At 39.2% G+C, this 23,115-nt stretch overlaps 1 protein-coding gene across 1 annotated transcript in view; it reads left to right on the top strand.

The window, feature by feature from the left end:
- STK39 (serine/threonine kinase 39) overlaps positions 1–23,115 on the top strand; it is a 264,879-nt gene that overhangs the window by 37,483 nt on the left and 204,281 nt on the right. Inside the window, exon 3 of the mRNA XM_039855814.1 lies at positions 13,473–13,585. Coding sequence (XP_039711748.1) covers positions 13,473–13,585 — 113 coding nt within the window. The remainder of the gene's footprint in view (positions 1–13,472; positions 13,586–23,115) is intronic.

Below are 23,115 nucleotides of genomic sequence, written 5' to 3'. Positions count from 1 at the left end.
TGTTACTCTTTAAGTATCAGGGTCTCCAGGGTATGGGATTTTCCTCTTAAACATTCCTTGAAGCTAAAGCCCCTAAAGTTCCCCTGCCCTTCTGCTACTTTTAGCATTGCCTAAAATATGGTGCTGTAGCGAAGAATCTGGAGAACAGCTGGGAAACTGGCAATTGCATGAGTATGTGACTTTTCTTAGACATGCATTGAGTAGTTAGGAAGCTTTGAAGGAAAGACACCTTTAGAACATAGTAAAGTATTCTGTCTATATATAACATGTATCTGTATGTTATATATATTTATAAATTACCCACACATGTTTAAATATAGTAAACTATTTTAATGTAGTAGTATTCTTAAAACATTCAGAGAATTGTCCCTTGCAGTGTTTCATCTGTGGACTCTTATTATTACTTAGCCACCTGGCAAAGGCTAACACTTAGGTGAAATTATAGTGCAGAGAATGTGATGTCCCATCTAAGCCCATATTCCATTTATTCATTGAAAAAAAAAGTTCACACTCTCTGGCGCAGGTTCAGCTGATTTTCTGTTGTGCTCTGTGAGTTATTCTAGTATCCTAGGTAAATAATCCCCGAGTGAAGTTTATGTCTTTCTTTTTGCTCACTTGGTTTGGGAAATCATTGACAGATAAATGATTTCATAAGCAATTGAATGAGTTACCAAATATAGCGACTTTACAAGAGTCTTATGCACTTGACATTGCTTTAGCTTTTATTTGCACGAAAGGTGGGCTAGCTATCCCTTTAAAATTATTATACAAAACTGAGAGCAAGGAAGATTCAAGTGCCCAATTTAAGATTAAAGGCAATAATTTATGGTTCAGTAACATGCAGGAATGTTGTTTCAACTAATATAATTATAAACATATTTTAGACTTATGAAAAATGTTTACAATCTTAATTCAAAATGCAAATAGCAGAATACAGAGCCATAATTATTATGACTATATATGTGAGGGTATATAAGTGTGTGTGTCTGTGTATGAATAAAGATTAGAATGTAATATATTATCATGAAAATAGTTGTGTTTGGGTAATGGAATTTTTAAAAATGTATTTAAAACACTCTGTCATTGTTGTTTAGTATGGTTTAATTTTAAGGAAGGGAGGGAAAGAGCTTTCATTTGACTGGTTAATTATTTCTTTTATGCTTCCAAAAGTAAAAGAGTGGGATGGAAAAAAATGCCTTCAAATACCAAATATTTATATTTCCTCCTTTGGTTTTATAAAATGCTTCTTCATAGGAGGAAGTGCACATAAATATTCATTTGTAAGAGGTGATCGAACAATTCTTTTTTTCCCAGGAATATCTCTTGAATATGTGGAAACACATCCTCCTCTTTTGCTTGCCTCCTCTTAGTAAATGGGAGATAACAGCAACTTGGTTTTCACATCTCCTTTTCCTGTATCCTTTTTTTTTTTTTTAAAGCTGAGAACAAACTTGATGTTGGAGGTTGATTGAACAGTGCATGTTAGCTCAAGCCTATTATATTGTCATCTGGAGCAATAAGAACATATTCCGGTGGATGGATCAGCTCTGATGGCAGAGTTTTGGAAAGGGCTATTCATTATAAAATATAATGATGATTATAGTAGAGGTGATTACATATTTAATTTTAGTACCTAAGTGTTTTCCCCCCAGAAAATTTCCAATCCATCAGCAAATCCTGTGGCTCTACCGCAAAATATAGCCCTAATCTAATTACTTTGCCCCTCTCCACTCAGTCACCCTAGCCGGCGATCATGACTTGGTGCCTGCACATCTACAGCATCTCCCTAACCAAGCGTGCTGCTTCCATTCTTGCCTCACATACAACCTTCGCTCTGCAGAGCAGCCAGAGTGAGCTCTGTAAAATGTGCACCAGATCATGTAATTCTTCTCAAAATTCTCCAAAGCACTTATTTTAGCCTGCAGGGCTCTCTCCCTGTGTGTAGTCCCTTTCCTACCTGTCTGGCCATCAGTCTTTCCACCTGCCCTCTCAGTCAATAAACTCTAGCTACCCAGCCCTATCTTTGTCCCTTGAGCTCTCCAAACCCATTCCTGCCTCAGGCCCTTTACATGTGCTGCCCCTCATTCTTGGAATTCTCCACCCATGGATGTTTTTGCATGGCAGCCCCTTCTTATCAGCCCTGATGTCACCACCTCAGAGATGCTTCCCTGACCATCATAGCTCAATTGCTGTCCCCACCAATTGCTATCATACCTTAGTTTTATTTTTGTCATAGCACTTATCACAAAATGAGATGATCTTATTTATCATTTTTTAAAAATCTAACCTCCTCCCCGACCCCAGTTGTTAAAATGTAAACTCAACAGGACAGGTACATTTTGCTCTTTGTCTCTTTTCCAGTATTGTAAGTAGTACCTGACACATTCAAGAAGCTCAATAAAATCTACTGAATGAATAAACAAGTATGTATTCTCTGACATTATATGATCGTATGAGCTTTAAGTTGAAGTTCCTTCCAACTCCAAGATGTGGTTATTCTTTGAATGTTGAAGGCATTGTTACAATTATTATACAGCCCGTAGATTATATACTTTGGTCCCTTCTCCGCGCCCCTCTCCATTAATGGTGGTGGAGTTGTTATACCGATCTATCCATTTCGTTCCCCTTACTGGGGCTGGATGGGCTGAAGTAACAAAGTGAAACTAATTGACACATGAGGAGACTGAATCTGAAACTTGGGCTTTTTAAAGATTTTGGTCCATACACTGTACCTAGTAGGCCACAGCCCAGAGCCTAGATCTGGGAGCCTGGCCAATATCACCAACAGGTTTTTATTATATTATGTGCAGGTGGGGTCATCTTGCTGTTGAACAAGGTAAACCAAGGGTGTAGGTACATGCCTTCTGAGAGCTATAGAGTTCAAGGTAGAAACAGTAGTTAACCAAAAACTTGACAGCAAAGACATAAAAGTGAATACTATCATTTGTAGAATAAATGAAACAGAAGAAATAAGTTTATCTGTTAAAAGATCAGTTTAACAAGTACTTATCGATCTAATCAGCCTAGCTATTAAAAAAGGTAACAAATGAGTGACTACAAGTCATATTGAAGCTCATGCCATCCTAAGTGCTGTCCATAGAATACATATCTACTGCCCGTTTAGAGATATGGTTATAGATTTGGGGATCTGGGCCTCATACTGTAAGAACGTAGTTTTAATTAAAAAGTCAATATTTGTAATGACTCTTTTCCTCAAAATATCATACCAGGTAGTCTGTATGTATTTAACTTAGACACAGTATTTCTATGATAAAGTTTGTTTTGCATGAGTGTGACCCGGGGCCTCAATATGTGTTAAATTAAAAGCATATACTCATCTAGCTGTTTACTGTATATCCCTATTTACCCATAATAGTTGAAGAATCATGCTTTCATGTTTTCTGAATTAATAAAATAAATTTCCAGATGACCAAAGCCCAACTAAATTTCAACCATAGTTGCTGGAAGTAATTCGGAAGTTTAATTGCATTTTGTCTATTGAGGCAGGAAAGTATGATTGTCCTCATCTTTCATTTGTAGTGAATTTATGAAAATGTACCTCAAAAATGACGTAGTAAACTTACATGTTAAGGGGAAGAGTGTTGAATCTTTATTTCTGAAGGGCTAAATGCACATAAAATTCCTAAGTATGGTTCCTTGGAGAGGAATCTGCTCCTTCCAGATGCTTGCAAGCCAGGGAGTGCTGCTCCCAGGCTGGCGCCCCTCATTCGTGACTCTCTGGTCATCTGCTTTCCCAGGGCTCAAGCCTCCCTTGCCAGCCGCAGGGGACTAGGAGGTGAGTCAAGAAGTTTCTAAACGTTCTACCCTTTGTTTGGAGATAGGTACGTTAAACCTTTTGGGTGATTTGCATTAACTGTATCCCCTATGCTCTAGCAATTTAAAGTGTGGTCCATGGACCAGCTGTATTGGGTCGTCTCGCAGCGTGTAGGAACATAGACTCTCAGACCCCACCCAGACCTACGAAGTCAGCATCTGCATTTTCACAGGATACCCAGGTTACCCCTTATGTTCTGAGCACATCTTCCAGTTCCTATATAGTCCTAACACTTTGACCCCCAGCCCCAAGACTGTGGGAGGGAGAGTTCTCCTGCTAGGCTTCTACTGATGGCAAGGTGGGATCTTTCTGGTGGCCTCCATTAGGAGGACCCACAGGGCGGGCTGGTGTTGGCAGGAACTGACAGCATGCTACTGCTTCCATCAAGGCCTAGTGGGTTATAGGGGTCCTTCATGGGGTGCTTCTTCATCTTCCTTCTCACCCAGCCATGCTGTCAGGGCCCACTGAGGTTGCCACGACACGGCTTTCCACTGCTCATTCGTGTTCCTATAATCAGCACTCCTCTTCCCTGTGCCTCTTCTTTTCCGCTGTCATTTCAGACTGGCATTGTCCCCCTGCTTCTGGGTAAGAGTGTGTCAAAGAGAGGGAGAGAGAAGACTTCTACGCTGTATTGATTGCCCTTCCTTTTGTGTGGTTGTAACTTGGAGGAGAGCTTCAGGTTGCCAGGGGAGACCAGATGAGCAGGAATTTGATTATAAGTAAAATCAAATCAGATGGTGAGATAGGGAGGGGTGGGTGACGTTAATGTGAATGGATTTTCTCTCCCTCTGTCCTTGAGCTAGGAGAAATTTTTTAGTTACTTGCTGTTTCACGGATGTGGTAGCCAAGGATATTTTATTACTGGAAAAGTGGATCTGGAACACTGAATCATTTCCCTGAATAATTTTCTGTACACCCAATCATTGTGGTATAGAAGTTAGTTGTCAGTGCTGGCTTCCAGGAGCAGGGTTCGATGAGATGGAGTTAAGAAGGGACAGGAACTGGGGCTCCTTGGGAGCTGAAGTGATAGGGGCGTGGGGTAAAAAGACATTTTTTTTAGAAATTTGTAGCAGACCTAGTTCTAGTTTCCATGTAGGTATCTAGAATATTGTTTATAATATTAATATTAATAGTCAAAACATAATTAAACACTTAAGTGTCAGACACATTCATTTATATTATTACATTTCCATGTGTTATCTCATTTAATATTTTCAGCCATCCTGTGAGGTAGATACTATTTTTTGTTCTCTTTTTATAATTGAGAAGACTGAGGCATAAATGCACAGGCAACTTGCCCAAGGTCACATGGCCATTTGAACTGTCTGGCCTCAGACTCCTACTCATAACTACTACGTGACCAAGAGGAAGTACAGTGGAGCTGGGCTGGGTTTGGAAGTATAAAGTGAATGTTTTGGGATTGTTAGGCATTAAAAAGGGTCATGTTAGGAATTATGTTTAAAAACAGAGTAAAATAAGAATTAAAAAAAAGAAAGCCTGACCTTCGTTAGATGGAGCTTGGAACAGGCCCCAGCGTCTTGTTGGAGCTGATGCTCATCATGCTTCCTTGGCTCCTTATTAAGTGATTGTCTCAAAGTGTTTGTCTAGATGAGCCTTTCTAGACTGGCTTGTGTATTGGGACGGTACTAGGCAAAGCATGTTTCCTCTTTGCCTGCTCTTTCCCTGTTCTGCTTATCAGGGGTGCTAGGGAGATTCAGGGAAGTTGGAGGAAGGAGAAGAGACATGCTTCATCCTGTTTGCTTACTGTTCTTGTCAGCTTCCTTCTGGAAAGGGTCTTTCACTCTGCTCACAGCAGTTGGTTCTGGTCTCCAGCTTCTTTCTACATCCTGGATCCATCCTCCTGGTGCCCCTCAGAGATGCCATCAGCCAGTCCTCAGAAGTTTGAGTCCTAGCCCCATGTGGTCCCTCAGTGAGAGTCCTTCCTCAGGGATCCTGAGGGGCTAACACCTGCCCCTCAGAGGTCTGGTCTCAGCTCTGTGGACTGCCTTCTCTAAACTGTTAGATTCTGATAGCCCCATCCCCACTCTTTGATTCCCTCCTGCCCTAGGGCTGGTAGCTGCTTCCTACAGTTACTCTGTATCACACTATCTTTTCAGTTCCCTAACACCTATTGAACCAATTCTTTATATTAAATAAATCCGTTGCCATACCTTCTGTACCTAGTTTTCCCCACCGGCCCCTGGCTAATAAATGTTCCCAAGTCCTGGTGTCCCGGCAGGGGAGGGGTCAGAGAAGCTGATATTCCAGGATCCCTGGTTCTCAGGAGTATAGGGGAATTACTGGGAAAGCTTATTAAAAATGTAGATTCCAGGCCTCTGGTTGCAATAATTCTGATTCAATAGGTTGGATATGGGCTCAAGAATTTGCTTTATAAACAGACATCTTAGGCGTTTCTAATGTAATTACCTGGTCTCAGAAGCTTCGAGAAAATCTGCCCCAACTGAGGGCCTTCTCACGGGGCTATTCCTTGACTCTGGGGTTGTTGTCCCGAGACTTAGAAACAAATTCTATGTATTTTAATATATATATATTTTTTTTAGAATGGGGGCTACGAATATGCTAGTATTTTGACCAAAGGCCACCAAGGTTGTACATTGCCCCTGGAGGCCGGACATCCAGCCCAGCAAGCTCTGATGCAATTAGCTGGAGAGAGGAGCTTTCCCCCTAACTGTGTACTGTCTGCTTGCCAGGCCTTGCACTCCCAGGTTGCTGTCCATTCAGAGAGGTGACTTTTTCTTCTTCATACAAAGACAGCAGGCATGTAGCTGAGATGGGATGAGTGGGACTGACATCAAAGTAGATACTGGTTCTTCTTTTTGCATTTAGAGCCCTTCCCATTTCCAGGTGGCTTAAGGTTGGAACAGTAAGGAGTTGGAGACTGCTACCAGACTATATTAGAGCACCATATTAGAAGCAGTATGCTTGTGTCTTTTGGCCTTTGCCAGTGGGTGTATCTGTTTATCTGTGTGAATAGCAATGGACATTCATTTGTGGAATGTTGGCTTCTGTTTGGTCGATTTTATCAGTAAAACTAGTGGGTTTTGCTAGGAGTTGTTGCTACCCCCTCAGAGAAGAACAGGAAGTTTTTCAGTCCTGCCAGATCATGGGACTTTGAGTTTGTAGAGCGCAAGGACTTCAAAGTGACCTTTAACTGAATATAAAAATCCAGTTTGCTCTGTGGGAATGTATCCTTCCTGCAGTCCAGGGCCTGATGCGTGTTTCCTGAGATGGATTTGGAGGGCTGTCATCGGCTCTTGTCAGTCACCTCTTCATGTTGTTAGGTGTTTTGTATCACCTCTTTAGACTCAAGTAGAATCACAGAAGTCCCTGCTTTATTTTAGCATGCCACATTTTGTGTGGTTCTTACCTGCTGAGCAGTGGCCAGGGGATTTAATTTTTAAAAATCGAGGTCCCCGACCCATTCCAGTGGAACATTCCTCTTCAAGTAAGAGCTTTCTTTCTATAGCTTTTGATTCCAGAATTGACAGGGATGTTCTGCAGTTTACAAACGCCTTCAGGCAGATGGCCTTCCTAGGCTCATTCCATGAAGTTAACTGCCACATCCACCACCTAACTTAAAAACACACACAGTGAGCCATCCAGATATAGCATATTGAGTAAAAGTGCGCTTCTTCCTTACTTCTTGGTTATGTAGCCTATATCAGGATATACTCTCCTGTGTGTAGACCTAGCTTTGAGCACAGCTTCACCTCCCCAAGGATGGGTTTATCAGAGTTTCATTCACTTAGCAAACACTTACTGAGGGCCTTCTGCATTCCAGGCAGGGTCCTGGGTGAAAGGGCCAATTTTAGAGTAACAAGGCTGAGGGAGACTATTTCATGAGCATCTAAGTGCTATGAAGAGGCAGTACTGAATCTTTGGGAGCTGAGAGGAAGTGACTAACTCTGCTTGGGGTTGTTAAAGAAGGTAGTAGCATCTCAAGTGAGTCATAGCCAATCCTTGGGACCCCCCCCCCAATCAAATAAGGTAGACTTTTTCTTAAAGAATAAACACATATTCACTGACAGAGCCATTATATGTTTATTCCAAGTTTCGTGTTGGTCATTGTCAACATCAGGACTAGAATCCTAGAATACAATTTCAGCTTTGAGGGAGTCTAAATTCTGAGTGCTCTTTAGACTAATTGTTAATTTTTTTTTTGGACTGGCAAGTAAACATATTCACAGTGTGATTTTTTTTTAGCTACTGCATATCATTAAGAAAACAAAATGACTAGAGTAAATCTTAATATTAATTACATTGAATTAGATGAAAATTAAAGTCTGTTATTTAAGAGCTCTATCACAAGCAAACCACTCCTCTGTAACAAGTACTTAGAATTTCCCTGTACCCCCTAATAACTTCATTATTGATTTTCTTTATGCTAGATAATTCCAATCTCTACCCTCTTCTGATTTTAGTAAGTGTAGTATAGGGTTTTTTGTTTTTTTTTTTTAATTGTTGCTTTAAATGTAGCTTGAAATCCAAGGTGAGTTTATTGACATTCACTCTACTTTGATTCTACACACCAGTTTCCCTCTATCTGTCTTTACAATCAGAACCTCGGGCTACTTTTTGTTTTTCTGTGTTATTATCAGATGGTTCTTGCTGAGTTATATACAAGTACTGATTTTCTTTGGTGAGGTCTGTTACCTCTAAAGGTTTTAACAAACCATGCTTTCCCATTTATGCAGGTCAATGGTGAAATGTAAGTACATTCACTGAGTGGCCATGTCTCCACTTCGCCGTATGGGGTGTGTGTGTGTGTGTGTGTGTGTGTGTGTGTGTGTGTGTGTGTGTGTGTGTTTAGTAAGCTCTAAATCTGTTCAGCAACCTCAGAAGGAGGCTCTACTAACCGGTCCTTTTGATGGAGACAGAAGGACATAACTTAGCTTGGCTGTAACACAAACCAGGTCACTCAGGAGAGTCACGTGTTTGTAGTTGCTTAGAGAAATGTGACCGTCCTCTCTGCCCAGCCTGGCGTATGCATGGGGTCTATGTACCATTTATCCAGACAGGGCAGCAGTAGTGTCTGTTTTGTAAAGGACTCCATATAGCAAGTTGCATATAACACCTGTCTCACTGTTTTTATTCTTTGCGTTTGACTTGAGAGTTTACTGTGCACAATTTCCTTTTACATAGAATGCACTAAATGACTAGAAGTGTGGCAACTTCATATGTGTAATGTAATAAATAATTTAAAATTTAGACCATTCGGTAAGGAAGGGTCCACCTCTGAAGCCAAACAGCAGTGATTCAGGGAGGCAAATCGCGGCCCACAGCAAGCGTTTGTGTGACTCACAATATTGTGAAAAAAATTAATCGCTAATGATATCATTTTAGGAGGTCTCACACAAAATTCTGGAGTTTCAACTTTTTTTGCAAAAAGCAGCATTTGCCATGCTAAATCAGCCATCTCACACAGCGACAACGGGCAGAGGTAGAGTGGCAGCTGCACCCTTGCAGAGCTCACATGTGTGTCCATTCACACCCTGGTCAGCTTCTGACCCTCATATGAGCTGACTGGCTGCAGGGCCTTTGAGGCTGGACACATGATATAAGTAGAGCACATAGAGTAAGTTGGATAGAGAATTGGAGGAAATCATCAGCTGGACCAAAGCCATTGCTTTTGTTTACTGCATACCACCAGCCAGCACCTCTAAAAAGAAAGCCTGATACAGCTCTGGACTATTTACTGACAAAGGACAAGTAAACATATAATTAAATGTGGTGAGGAAATGGGCAAATTCTTGTTAAAGTTTTGGCCTGGAGCTCCTCATTTAAGTGGGATGTGATGACAGAACTTCCTTCTGCTGACTACCATTCATGTCAGAGGCTGATAATTTTTGTTTAGTTTTAAAATCTTGACATTTATGAGAAGGGGTTCCTGGATAGTTGACCACTTTATGTCCTAACTTTAACATAAAGAAATGTTCGTAGACTAATCTATATTTTAAAAAGTACCAGATGTTTATTGCTACATTGTTCTGATAGGGGCAGGGGGGTGGGGCTGGAAAGAAAGAATAGTCACCAATAAAAGAAGGGCTGAGTAAATTGTGGTACATCAACATCATGAAATATTAGATGGCATTAAAGCGACATATCGGCAGGAAACCAGTTGACCTGGAGAGATTTCCCTGAAGAGTAATACTAGCTAAGATTCAATTAGTGCATCCTATGTGCTAGGCACAGTTCCAAGGGCTTTCAGTGTATTAGTTCATTTGATCCTCTCAGCCACCTTGTGATCTCAGTGCTATTTTCTCCATCTTATAAGTGAAGAAATCAAGGCATGGAGAAGTGAAGAAAGTCATCCAAGGATAAGCAGTTGGTTACTATGTGGCAGGGCTAGGGTATGAATTCATGGAATATGGAGGGACAAAGTGATTTTTTAGAATCTTTTTTTTTTAGGCTAGCAAAGTACATTTTCAGTAAGAAGTTTAACTATAGAATATTAATTCATAGCTGGTCTTGAACTCTCTGGCTTATTCTCTTACATTTTAGTCTCTTAGACTCATCAGTCATGCTGTATCAGACCTTAGAAATCATTTAGTCTTCTGGTTTTACAGTTTAGCCCTCCTCTGTCCCCTTTTAAACCAACTGAATCTCTTTGGTAGGCAATATGAAACTTAGTCATGACCTGGAGCTACTTTGCCCTCTTTTCCCTTGGGTGCTGTATAAGCTACAGATATAGTCTCCCTCCTTAAGCTTACAGAAGGAGAAATGAGTCCCAGAGAGAGATCCTAACATTTACTGAGTCGAGTTTCCAGGGATGTGAAGCACATTATGTTTTTAGGGCTTACCAGTAGATTTCATTATGCCCATTAAGGGATCTGAGGAACTGGGCCCGGTATCACAGAGGGAATCAGCACCAGGATTGGATGGGATTCCTGTCTAACCTTCTTTTCAGGGATCTTGCTAACCTAAGGCTTGGAAACTACAGCGGCCAACCAGAGCCCCTTTGGTTGGATCCTGCCTCTTATTGTTATAAACTTAATTAGGAAGTTTTTGGAACCTGTATTATTTGGAACCTGGCATTATTTACCAAAAGTGCTAGTGAGTAGTGACTTAGACTAGACAAGGGAAGGCTTTTGTATTAGCCAGCTCGGGCTGCCATAACAAAAGACCACAGAATGGATTCTCACAGTTCTGGAGACTGCAGAGTCTTGATCAAGGTGCTGGCTGATTGGGTTCCTGGTGAGAGCTCTCTTCCTTTTCCTTCCTCATTCATAAAGTAAGGGATTGGACTTGATGGTCTTTAAAGCTCCCAGCACATCTGATCTTGTTCTTGATCTCCCTTGTAGTGGAGGGAAATCTTAGGATTTACAGCAGAATCTCCCGAATGGTTCAATGAATGGTTAAACCTGTTCATGCTTAGCAATAGTCTCAGGTCAAAAAGTTTCATATTTATTCTCTCTGGAGATGAGAACCTGCCAGTTGTTCTTTAGTCAGCTGTAGTTGTGAAGCAATAACAATTCGCTAGTTGTAAAGCTCTAATAAAAGACTTTCCTCATTTGAGAATTTTCTGGAATGTAGATTGAGGTTGGAGGGGCGGCATTGTGGGGAGTTTTACAGTGGGTAGGGCTGAGAATGGCTTGCCATCAACAGCTAGTTACAGATGTTTGTTGATTTTTCTGTGGGGTACCAGGCCCAATGCTACCTAGCTACTTATCACTTTCTGTGTGGCTCCTTCAGTGATGTTGTCTGTTCTGGAGACCTTGACTGGAAAATACACTTTGCTATCAGCAGGGCTCTTTGTAGTGTTTGGCTCTGGTATCTGGAGCATTCTGGATTGAGCCCAACATGGTGCGATCTGCAGGGCCAGTGAGGCTAGTCCAGTGAGACTTGGAGTAGCAGCTGTTGGAGCAGTGAGGGAAGGGACAGGGAGGCCCTCTTAAACAACCTCTGAGAATAGCACTCTCTCCTGGAAATGAATTCTAGAGAGAGTGAGGCTCACTCAAACCTTCCCTCTAGGTTGTTTCTCTTATCTTCAACCATTTATGACAGAAGAAAATATTTTCTTAGCAAGGCCAAAACAAGTGAGGAAGAGAAGAGCATGCTCTGGCTTGAGGGAAGTAGGAAAAAGCACGAAGCCTGGGGTCTGGCAGACCTGACTCAGGTCCCAGCTCAGGTACTTACTTATCATCTGTGTGGGCAAGTTTTCCAAGAGCCAGTTTTCTCACGTGTAAAATGAGGCTAATAATAAAAAAATGTGCAGGCTTGTAAGGAGAATTATATGAATAAAGTGCCAGCTATACAGTGGGTGGTTGATAAGTACGGATTTCCTTGCCCAGTGAACACAGGATGGACTTCCTGGAACAGGAGTCTTGAAGGCACAGACCTGGGTTTGAAGCATTAGGGTGATCTGCTTGGGTCACTAGGTCAGGGGGCCAGAGCTAATGATGAGACCATAAAGTAGATGAAAGGGCAGAACTTTTGGGTACTTCCTTGGGGCAGGAAAGCCTTGATCTGCACAAGAAATGTCATGCCTTTGTATCACATATGTAAGGAAAGCTAATACTGATCTCTCTTATTGCCTAAAGATGCCCCCTCTCCCTGTTGATGATATTTGATGATTCATTTGTCAAGTGGTACCTGAAAAAAAAACATATGGCCGCATCTGTTCCTCTTTTGCACAGTCCTGAGCACAGGCTGTTTACTCATTGATAGTCTTGCAGTGGTGGAGGATTTATATGATTACAATGAGCTTTTGGGTATTCTTTGCAGAATAGAGATGCCTTAACGTTAGAGGTCTTTTTGCCCCTATGGAATATAAATTCGATTAGGAGCTCTTTGTATTCTGCCACAAATCATTACATGTCTACATTAGTCTCTTATAAAATATGGATAATGACATGACTCTGTCTCTTAAGAGTTAGAGTGCATTAGCTAATGATCATGAAACCTTAGAAATGAGAAGTTCATATGAATGCCGAGAGCTTTTGTAATTACACGTTTGCATCATTTTGCTTGGCATCCTTGAAAGTTGTGCTTTCAACATGAGAATACTCAGGTTGATCTGTTTTTCTAATTTGTAGAGCAAGCTCAGAAGTAAGCTCAAAGAGTTCTCAGAACGGATAAGTTGTTACAGCATCTCATGGAATCCCTGAAGTAGCTCAGGCTGGAGTGGTTTGCGCTGAAGTGGAAGAAGAGCCTGAGATATTTTAAAAGCACTGACGTTAGAAAATATCAGGACCTGTGGATGGTAATGGGTTCCATGCAGGGTTGTATTTGGATGCCCATGTCCCTTGTCCCCATATCCTCAGACCCGGCACTCTCTCAGCCCTTGTTCTGAGGGACAGTAAACACGCCATATCGCAGTGAGCTCTTTTGATTGGGGTCACCTTCCTGGATTGTGAGCCTCCGGAGCACAGAGACTGTCTTTGTATCCTGTAGAAAAGTCAAGTTTTTCTTTTTTTCTCTTCCAGATAGTTATTTTCAGACTTTAAGAAATCTTTTAAAAAAGATGTCAAATGGTAATAACGTTTTGAATACCTTGAGTAGAAGACCTTTTTTTAAAAACAAACAAACAAACAAACAGATATTTATGAAGGAGGTCATGCGTGATAACCAGAAAGTGTGCCATTTGATAACTGATGTTGTTTCTACTTCGTTTCAGGCAGCGGAGCTACTGCTGTGGTTCAGGCTGCCCTGTGCAAACCCAGGCAAGAACGTGTGGCTATAAAGCGGATCAACTTGGAGAAATGCCAGACCAGTATGGATGAACTATTAGTAAGTAAAAGCGAAGGGGATACCTGCTGGTTGTTTTCTTAATTTACAGGTATAGGTATATGGAGATGAATGGGAGAAGCAGAAGAGAGAGCTAAGATAACTTGGTTTTATCTCCTGTTTTTTGACACATACATTTCTTGGAACACAGTCCATACCACTTTTTCCTCCCCTGATTAATTAATTATGCTGTACAATATCATTGTGTTGTGTACTATACAAGTTACCTCTTTTGACAAACAGTATTTTTCTCATAATTCCCAGTTGGAGATGATCTCAGTATTGACACACTATTTTAGAAAACAAGGGAAACAGACTCAGATGACCTAAGGTTACGTGATAGTGAGTGAAGGATTGGATGGGGAGCTTCTGGTCTCTGGTCTAGAATAATGACACCAATAGGAATTGCTCCCCAAATAATTCGTTGGTCATTTCGGCTTTCATAAATGATAAAATCACTTACAAATTCCAGTCATTCACAATACTGCAGGGTAGCTTGCATTTGGCTAGAAAGAGGAGTTTTTGTTTTTTATACACAGCTACTTGTACTTCTTGCTGTAAATGAAGTGCATCACATAAATAATTGGAGCTTGTCAGTGTGGATATGACTCTAGTAGCATTGGTGGGTTGAAGGAACATTTGCTTTTGGCTTAACTGACTCATTATTAAATGAACAGCTTGGCAAATGGTTATTAGTTGCCCAGCAAACTGTGAAGGGTTTGAGAGTTTAATCTCATAAATATAGTTGTCGTTCTGCCTGCCAGTTTTCTTTTTTTCCTTTTGGCCATTTATCTGAGGATAACAGAAGACCACAGTGGAGGAGTTAACTGATTGGTTATCCCAAAGCTAACCCCAGTACAAATATCAGTCCAATAGCTCCATACAAGCAACAAAGTATAGTGACAGTTGGCTCCAAATGAAGAAGGCTTTGTTATGTTCTACATTGGGAATGGGATGTTTTAACAAGAGCTTTTTGTCTTTACTCAGAATATAGCTTTTATTTCAGGCTTAATTACAACACACTATAGTATAAATTAAGCACAAAGATAAAGCTGTACTTTTCCAGATCTGTTTGGCCTTACATTTTAAATTAGACTACACAAGGCATTGATTTCACTGAGATTGAAGCAACAGATTGCCAGCTAAAACTCCGATTAAACATGGGCTTCCACAATTTAATGTTAATTAAAAAAAAAATCGCATACATTTAAGTCTTTTACCTTCATCAGAATTTCAGCTGTGCTTTGCTCTTACTGAAACTTTTTACTGCGTACTTCTGTTGCTTGCTGTCGCCATGACCAATAATTGTGCCTTTCTCATCTGACCAGTTTTCAAGGTCACTTTCTCTGAGTGGAAAAAGTGTTGAACAGCTTGTGGGAAGAGTCAGGTCCTGCTTCTGCCACTAACTTGTCTTTTAACTTTAGTCAAGTTACCTAACAGCTCTGCCCTATTTAAAAAGAGAGTTGAATTGGACGATCTCTAAGATCCTTTAGTTCTCAGATTATGTGGCTATACTAAGTATACATTAACTTTTTAAAAAACTTGGAGTATCATTTAAACTTATGTGCTGGTTGGAAATATCACTGAAGACTTTGCTCCCATGTATTTGATTGCGGAGCTCTGTTGGAGGTGTCATAGACATTGTTTTGCCACCAGCAGAATACTACACAGAATATGTACAAGGCTTGTTTGCACTGTGTCTGACAGTTCTGGACCAATGCTGTGGTCCCTGGTCTCTACCAAGCCCTCACAATTATCCCAAACCTCCATGTTTTCCCTCTGCTGGCTTTTATCAGCACTGGGCTGTAAGTGATGATAGCTGTATAAGGGGCCAAGTGGAGGTCAGAGGGAGAGAGTCCTTCCCGGCCCATTCTTCTGTTTCCATGGGAACAAGAAGCCTATCAGTGTAATTTGGAGGTCCTCATAATTTAGGTAGAGCTGTCAATGTAAGGACTGGTGCTTTTATGGCTTTGTGCTTGGCTCCATTATTCAGAAGTCTTAGGATTTATGAGTTTGCTTATTAGCAGTTATTTATCTCTTTCATTCTTTTTCCCCCCTTAATGCCCATGTCGTATTAATATAGTTTATGTGCATAATTATCTATTTTTCCTTTAAAAATATATGTTGTTTTAGTGCTTTGATCTTACCTTCGACCTTTTGATGTCTTGATATTTCTAGAAATGGAGGGGAATGCCTGTGGTTCTTTAGGATGTATTACTCGCAGGTCCTTTTCAAACAAAAAGAAAGAGAATTTGCGGTATAGGTTGTCTAATGTTGCCTAGCTGTTGACACATGAGATTGTGTGAAGCAAAGTTGCTGCGATCTTTTCAATTTCTAATACTGCTGTTGCTCGCACTTTTATTATCTCTGTGGGTTCACATTTTGGCAGTGTTTGGACATCCGGTATCCTAATAATCCTTTAATTCCATGTGTATGTGTATTTTATACAGGTCAGTGCTCTGCATCATTTTATACTCTGTGCCATGTGTTAACTGGAAACCATTGTTCTTATAAGAAACAATGTTCACTGGAATTCTTATCTTGTGAGAGTGTTATGTCATAGAAGTCACAATTATCAACTATTTGTTGGCTATTGGAATATCTACCTCCTCTGCTGAAACCGTATCACCTCCCACCCCCTACTTTTAGCTTTGTCCCTACCCCAGCTCTCTTGACTCCCATAGCAAGGTGAGATTTACACACAGAAGTGGGATGTGATGGTACAGAACAGTTTTGGACAGCTGGCCCTGGACTTTGCTTCTTTATAGGGGAGAGACTATTAATAGATTTTCCTGTGGCTGTGGAATTTGTTCCAGGTTTGAATGAAGAAGGATTCGAATGATTTTATGATTTCTGAAGCAAAATGAACATTACAGTGCCAGATTCTCTGAGAATGAAGGGAAGAAATGATAGATGAGATTATTGGTGTTAAATAATTGGTAATTTAAATAAAATTTATACTATTGATATGAGTTCTGTAATTCCTCAAAGATAGTTTGGTTTCAGATCTAATATACATTAACTTATTTGGTAAATACTTAACAAGTTTTTACATTATGCTTAGACCCGTAAAAAGGACTAGTTTGGGGTATATCTATTGGAGGACAAAGGTATATGCTCACTAAAAATTCATTTTATTTAACAGCAGTTAAAACACCTGAGAATAAATGTTTTCTTTGGCATCACATGAAAAGCATTTAGTTAATCTAATTATTTTTCTATGCATTCTTTTAAATTTTCATATATATTTTGCATTTTGGCCTTTAACCGTGTTCTAATATCTCTAGGTATGATCTTGGTGATTAATTTCTGGGAGCAAAAGGGGTGTTACTGGTCTGGTCTGCATTCCTGACCAGGCCAACCTAGATGCTTGGGTAATTTCTGAGATTTATTAATCTCACATTTGTTGTTAACTCTATATATTTTAACCCTACAATGGTGTCAATGACTAATTATAATTAACTTAACGCACTCTGAGAGATATTTATAGTCTTAGAGCAGAACTTATTAATTCCATAATTATTAAACCCTACTAGATGGTAGGCACTGAGCTAGGTGATGGGACAACAAAGAGGGTTCCCGTTCCTTGGGGAGCCCTTGGACCAGAAAATGAGTCTGTCCATTTTTATATTGAGTTAGTGAGATTTTTTTGAGCTAGGGAGATATTTCTTCACCTTTTCTCTTTATTTTCCTGGAAATGATTTAGGAGATTGATAGATTCTCTAATGTCTATTCCATTGAAGGAGTTCTCGCTTTCCAGTAGGAATTTAAGACTTGCTAAATGGGTCTGACCTGCTGTCATGCAGACTCGTATGTTCTGTGTGAAGACGGCCTTGAGGTTTCTTGAAAAAGCTGCTTCTCTTGTTTGTGGTCAACCTCAAAGGTTAGGGATGTGACCCCAGGGCTCACTTGGCTTCCCTTAAAATTTGTTACATGAGTGAGGAATTAATCTGCTTTTTCTGAAGTCATCTGTCTTTTCAGTCTCTATCACCAGGTACAATGAATTCCATAAATATGAATAGTCCTTCCTTTTATTTATCCTAAAACCTACTTTTCCAACCTTTGTGATACTCTCCTTTATTTTTACCCAGGTATCGATGAACATTTTGGTTCATCATCGTACTTGACCTTATTTATGGTTTTTTAGACTTTAACCATATCATTCTTAATTTTTTTCTCTAGACTTGAGTTCTATACTTTTAGTTTATCTTTGGTTCCTAGTCATAGAAAACTGAGTAACATTTTTATTATTCTTTCTCATATATCAAGACCATCAAAACTTATAGTTTCATTCTTAGGAGCAGGCAAACTATATGTGTAAGGAAAGTCATGGCCTTGGAGCCAGGCAGAGTACTTGTTTCTTTAAAAAGTAAACGAAAAGAAAAAAAAAAAGTCTATTAAGTGATCATGAAATAATATGTAATTATCATTATAATATTTTAGTTTGGGATGGGTGACAAATGTGAGCAAAGTCGTTTCAAAAAACAGCAGCTGCACAGAAGTGATGAATGCCGAAACTTGTGCTAGAGGGGAAGTTGCTCCCTGGGTCAGAGGGCCTGTGTTCTTCGCAGGGATCATGGGCTTTACACGAGTCAGTTTCACCTCTGGTCCTCAGTCTCCTCGTTCATTCAATAAGGAATCTACTTCATGGTAAAAACTTATTTTCATAAACAGTGTTCTATGACTGTGTATTTAAATATTAATTCTTTTAACAAAATCACTTTAAAGTGACTGGAGCTTTTAAAAACACTAATTACTAGCAAATTATGTTTTATAATTTAGGATGGAGTCAAGTGACTTCAGTACTGTGGTGTAACAAAATTCACTATGAATTCATAGATTTGAGTACGGAGTGTGCCATCTGTTTCTCCTATGAAAGAGTTTCTCAGTCTTGAACTAGAAAAATTCTGGTATATGCCCTTCTATATCATTTTTATAAAGATATTTTATTCATCTGACTGACAGTATTTGTGAATAAATGAAGAGCTTTCTTTACTCAGAACAAAGCCATTGCCCTTATTTTACTTTCTGCTATAGTGTTATTTTATTATTTTTCATTTCTCTTGATCTTCTGTTCCTTCCCTACTCCCTTTCCCTCCTTCTCCCCCACTCCCTCCCTCCCTTCCTTTCTTTCTACTTTCCTTTTTTTCTTTTTAGAAGAACGAATTAGCTATGATATGTAGGTTATTTTGGAGATTGTAGCTCTAGGTATTTACTTTGCCTAATGATAATTTGAGAAAATAATTATTCACTAATCGTTACTGACACAAGCGTCTCACATCCTTTTAAAATTAAATTATAATATTTGGGGACCTCTGAGCATTCCTCTAGTCAGAAGATCATTTTTTCCCCCTTTTAATTAAGGTTTAAAATTTTTTTAAAAATCTTTTTTATGCTATTTTACTGCAGTAATTGTGTCAATACTTTTACAAATATTGTTGATTGCAGAAAAAATTATGCCATTTTGAGGATGTCAGCTTAAAAAACTGGAAGCCATATTGTGAGTTTTCCTTATTGTATCAGTGAAACTATTTTCCCTTCTTTTCGAACTAAAGATTTTCTAAATAGTAAATTAATTATTCATATCCCATCTCATTCTTCGTCATATGTGGTAACAAGTTACATTTGGTCATTTCTTGTAGAATCTTTTATCCGAAGGATATAGCATTAAAAGTCAAGCCTACTTCACAGAATGTGGTAGTTTTGGCCATTTCAGGTTCTCAGCCATTGAATTTTGTGCCGTCATTTGTGCCTTGCCACTTAGCTTTGTAATTATTTTCATATGATTTGATGTTTGTGTTTATCCAAATGCAGTCCAATTGAGGGCAGAATTAGAAATGGGAAATTTTTGGATATTTTGAAGACATACATTTTTAAGACATCAAAGAATAAATACTATATATGTAAAACTAATTTATTTTTACAGCTCTACAGTTACATTAGCTTAGGAATGTGTATGATTTGATTGGAGAAAACAATTTTCATTTTTGGAACATCAAATGTAAAAGTTATGTAGTTGATTAAGATAATTGAATATACTAATTGAATTTACTTTTAAGTGTTTTTATACATTTGTTAAAAGTGGCTTGCTAAGAGGTTTTACATTTCATTTTTTTTTCTTCTAAAAAGTAAAAAGTTGACATTGCAAGGACACCTATGTTTCTGGACTTATATGAACTCAGTAACACAGAGACCCAGCACATACTCATTTTTAGAGTAGGAGAAAGTAAGGAAAACATTCCCATGTCAAATACAAGTTTAGTTACATCTCTTTTTTTTTTTTATACCTCACTTTTGCTATCTTCGTAGACTTCTGGAAAATGTTGTTGCTTGGGTTGAGGCAAATGATTTTGTTCTTTCCTAGATTATCTTCTTTCTTATGTTGGTTTGGTTACTTCCACAATTAATTAAGCTGCTGCTGAAAAAGAAGGACTTTGTAATATTCAGGAAGACATTTAGGGGAGAGTATTAGGTGGGGTTCTGCCACTTTTGCAGGAGGGCTGTTCCCTGGCAGAACCCCAGACTGCAGATCGTACCCAGACATAGGATGGGGCACCACACACACACACACACACACACACACACACACACACACACAACACACAAATTTACCCTTTACTTCACATTCTCATCTTTTAGTGATAAAGCCAAATACCACATCAGTGCTACAAGGTGGTCTGGCGGTTTCCAGCAGCATCATTTGGCTGATGAGAAAAATTCTTCGTGATTCTGTTATCAATGAAGCCTTCAACTTTATTTTTTCCAGTATTCCTAATTATTGACAATTAAATGATCAAACAGCAGTTGATGACTGAGTCTCGTTCAGATTCCGTGATGGCCATCTGAGAGCCTTCAGAACCCATGAGGCATCTTCATGGCTGTCTGCCGAAGATCTTTTGTAGCCAACTCTAAAAGAAAACGGCTACTTCCCATTGAGTTTTCCTATACTACTTCAACATCACTTTTTTATTTTTTTCTTTCTTCTCCTTCCTTGTTTATATTTAAAAAAAATACCTATACCAGTGACTTCTATACTTCTAAGCAAAATTCTTTAGCTTTTTTTTAGACATTTTTTTGCAGAGTGCCCAATTTTGTGACATAACCAAGGCCCTGGGATGTACATTCTATTCTGTCAGCAAGTAGATATTTACCCATTGTGATCCCTGCTGATTTCGAGGGATTTTCCAGACCTTTAACTCCCTTGAAATTAACCTTAACTAAATGGCAAGGGACATTACTTGACTCATTTGTAAGTGGTACAGTCCGAATATTGGACTTACTCTTTCTCGAGTAGGTTTTTCCCTATTGCTTCTCTTAGTCTAAAAGAGGCAAGAGGTTTCTGCATATGTGATGTATAATTTTTCATAATTTAAGAAAACTCAAAATGACTTTTTTTATGATTGAAAATGACAGTCCAGAAAAATGTACTGCTATTATAAGAGCTTTGTCAATCTTTTTTCTTCCATTTCTTGGCTGACATTTGAAATCATTGAAGTCTCTGGGGATTTTTTTTTTTTTTCCTTTCTTTTTTTAAAAAAATTCTACTTAAAGTATTGAGATATTTATGAATATGGATTAGTTTACCCTTTATAATGATGCTGATGTTATGGAAGTACAAGCTGGAGAATGACTTTCTGCAAAGTGTTTTTATTTAACATGGTTACCTCCATATAATTTAAGGAACTATTTAAATGTTTGGAGGGAGTTGAATTCATTTTAAAGATGTATTTGGTTATCTCTTGTATTTGGTAATACATATTTCATTTGATAGTATTTGTATATCATATCTGTTTTTTCCTTTTTAGATTAATTTGTAATGTGGAAATGTGCCTGGGGGCTAGATGCTTCTCTCAGCATTTTATTGAAAGAATAATGCATCTTGTGCTTAGCTTTAAAGCAGTGGTTCTCAAATTTGGCTGCACATTAGAATCATCCAAGAGCTTTTGAAAATTTTCATTCCCAGGCTATATCCTAAATCAATTTACATCAGCATCCCTGGGGCTGGGATCTGGGCATTAGTACCTTTTAAAGCTCCCCATGCCGTTTCAGTGTGCAGCCAAGGCAGAGAACCTCTGCTTTAGAATAAAGGTAGATCTAGCATCTCCTCAGATTTAATTGCACATAATATTAGAGCTTGAGTAGGTTTGATTTCTTAACTAAGGCTGAGAAGCATATTTTGCCACCAATATCAGATAAAGAAGAATCTACTTAGGATTTACATAACTTGTGAAAATATGCTAATTTGTTAAGTATAGTTTAATATTTTGAATTCAGAATTCATTTAAACTTTTTTTTTTTTTCAGTGTGGATCTTGTGGTCTTAAAGGACAAAAAAATTAGGCTTTAACTTTTTTCTAGTTCTTATATCTTCAGAGTCTTATTTCATTTTTTTGTTCTGAGCCCTTTGCATAAATACATGTTTAGATTCCTTATTACAGAAGGGATTCATGGAGTATGGCAAGGTGGTATAAGTTAAACACAGGGTGGGATAACTAGGAAAACACGGATGGGGACAATGTCGACTCAGGAACACAGCTAAAAATTTATGGCCCAATGACTTGTTCACACATTATAGGACACTCCCTGAGCCAGCAGGGCACACTGAGTGTATTAGGTGACATTTCTGTAGGAAAAGGTGAGTGCTGCTGCCAGGATCTGTCTCTGAGCCTTTGAGGCTCAGTCAGGAACTTGGGACACTTGAGGTTAGTGATCAATATGGAGATGCTCACAGGCTGAGAGGGAAGTGAGACACTGAGAGACTGACTTTTAACATTTGTATTGTGTTAAGCATTCGGCAGGGAGTTTTATAGATCTCATTTTGCTTATGTCACAACAATCCTGTGCAGATGGCATTATTAGGCTCCTTTTACAGAAAGGAGACTGAGGCTCAAAGATACTGGATAACTTGCCCAAGTTATCAAACTGGTCAGTGTACAGCCAAGCTTCGAAGCCAGCTGTGTCTTAGCTGTAGCCCTTCTTAAGTGGCTCCTGCTGGGTCACATCCCTGTTGATCACAGTTCCTGCTTATCCTCAGTACTATTTATAGGAAAACAATTTTTTTTTTTTTTTTTGGTGGGGAGGGATAAATACCACATAATAGTTATAGAAAATCTCTTATAACTATTTAAACACTTTTTTTTTTTTCATTTTTCCAGTTTTTGTTTTTTTTGGCAGTGTTTTTCTTCCCAAGCCATCATATTTCCAGGGTAGGATACTCTATATTTTTTGTATCTTCCACCAAACCTAGTATGTCCCACATGAGAGAAGCCTGTGTCAGTCACGCCCTGGTTTGGCAAATTTGGCTGGGATGACACAGTGGCAGTGTGTGGGTGTCCCTTTGTCATTTCTCTTCCACCCACATTGTTCCTGGCAGAGGGATGCTGCTGTGGCTGCCACTTCGGTTTTAGCATATGGAAAGGCCTTTTACTTGCTACCCCATTTTAGGTTGATTTCCCCACTCTTGTGAAATCTCACTTGTGACATGTTTCAGATGAATTGCATGAGCAGATCCAGCTCTTTAAGCCACAGGGAAAA

This window comes from Pteropus medius, unplaced genomic scaffold (assembly GCF_902729225.1).
Source record: "Pteropus medius unplaced genomic scaffold, Ma_sr-lr_union100, whole genome shotgun sequence".
NCBI classification, from domain to species: Eukaryota; Metazoa; Chordata; class Mammalia; order Chiroptera; family Pteropodidae; genus Pteropus; species Pteropus medius.
Note: the sequence above shows the minus strand (reverse complement) of the source record. Positions and strands in the feature narration are given on the sequence as shown.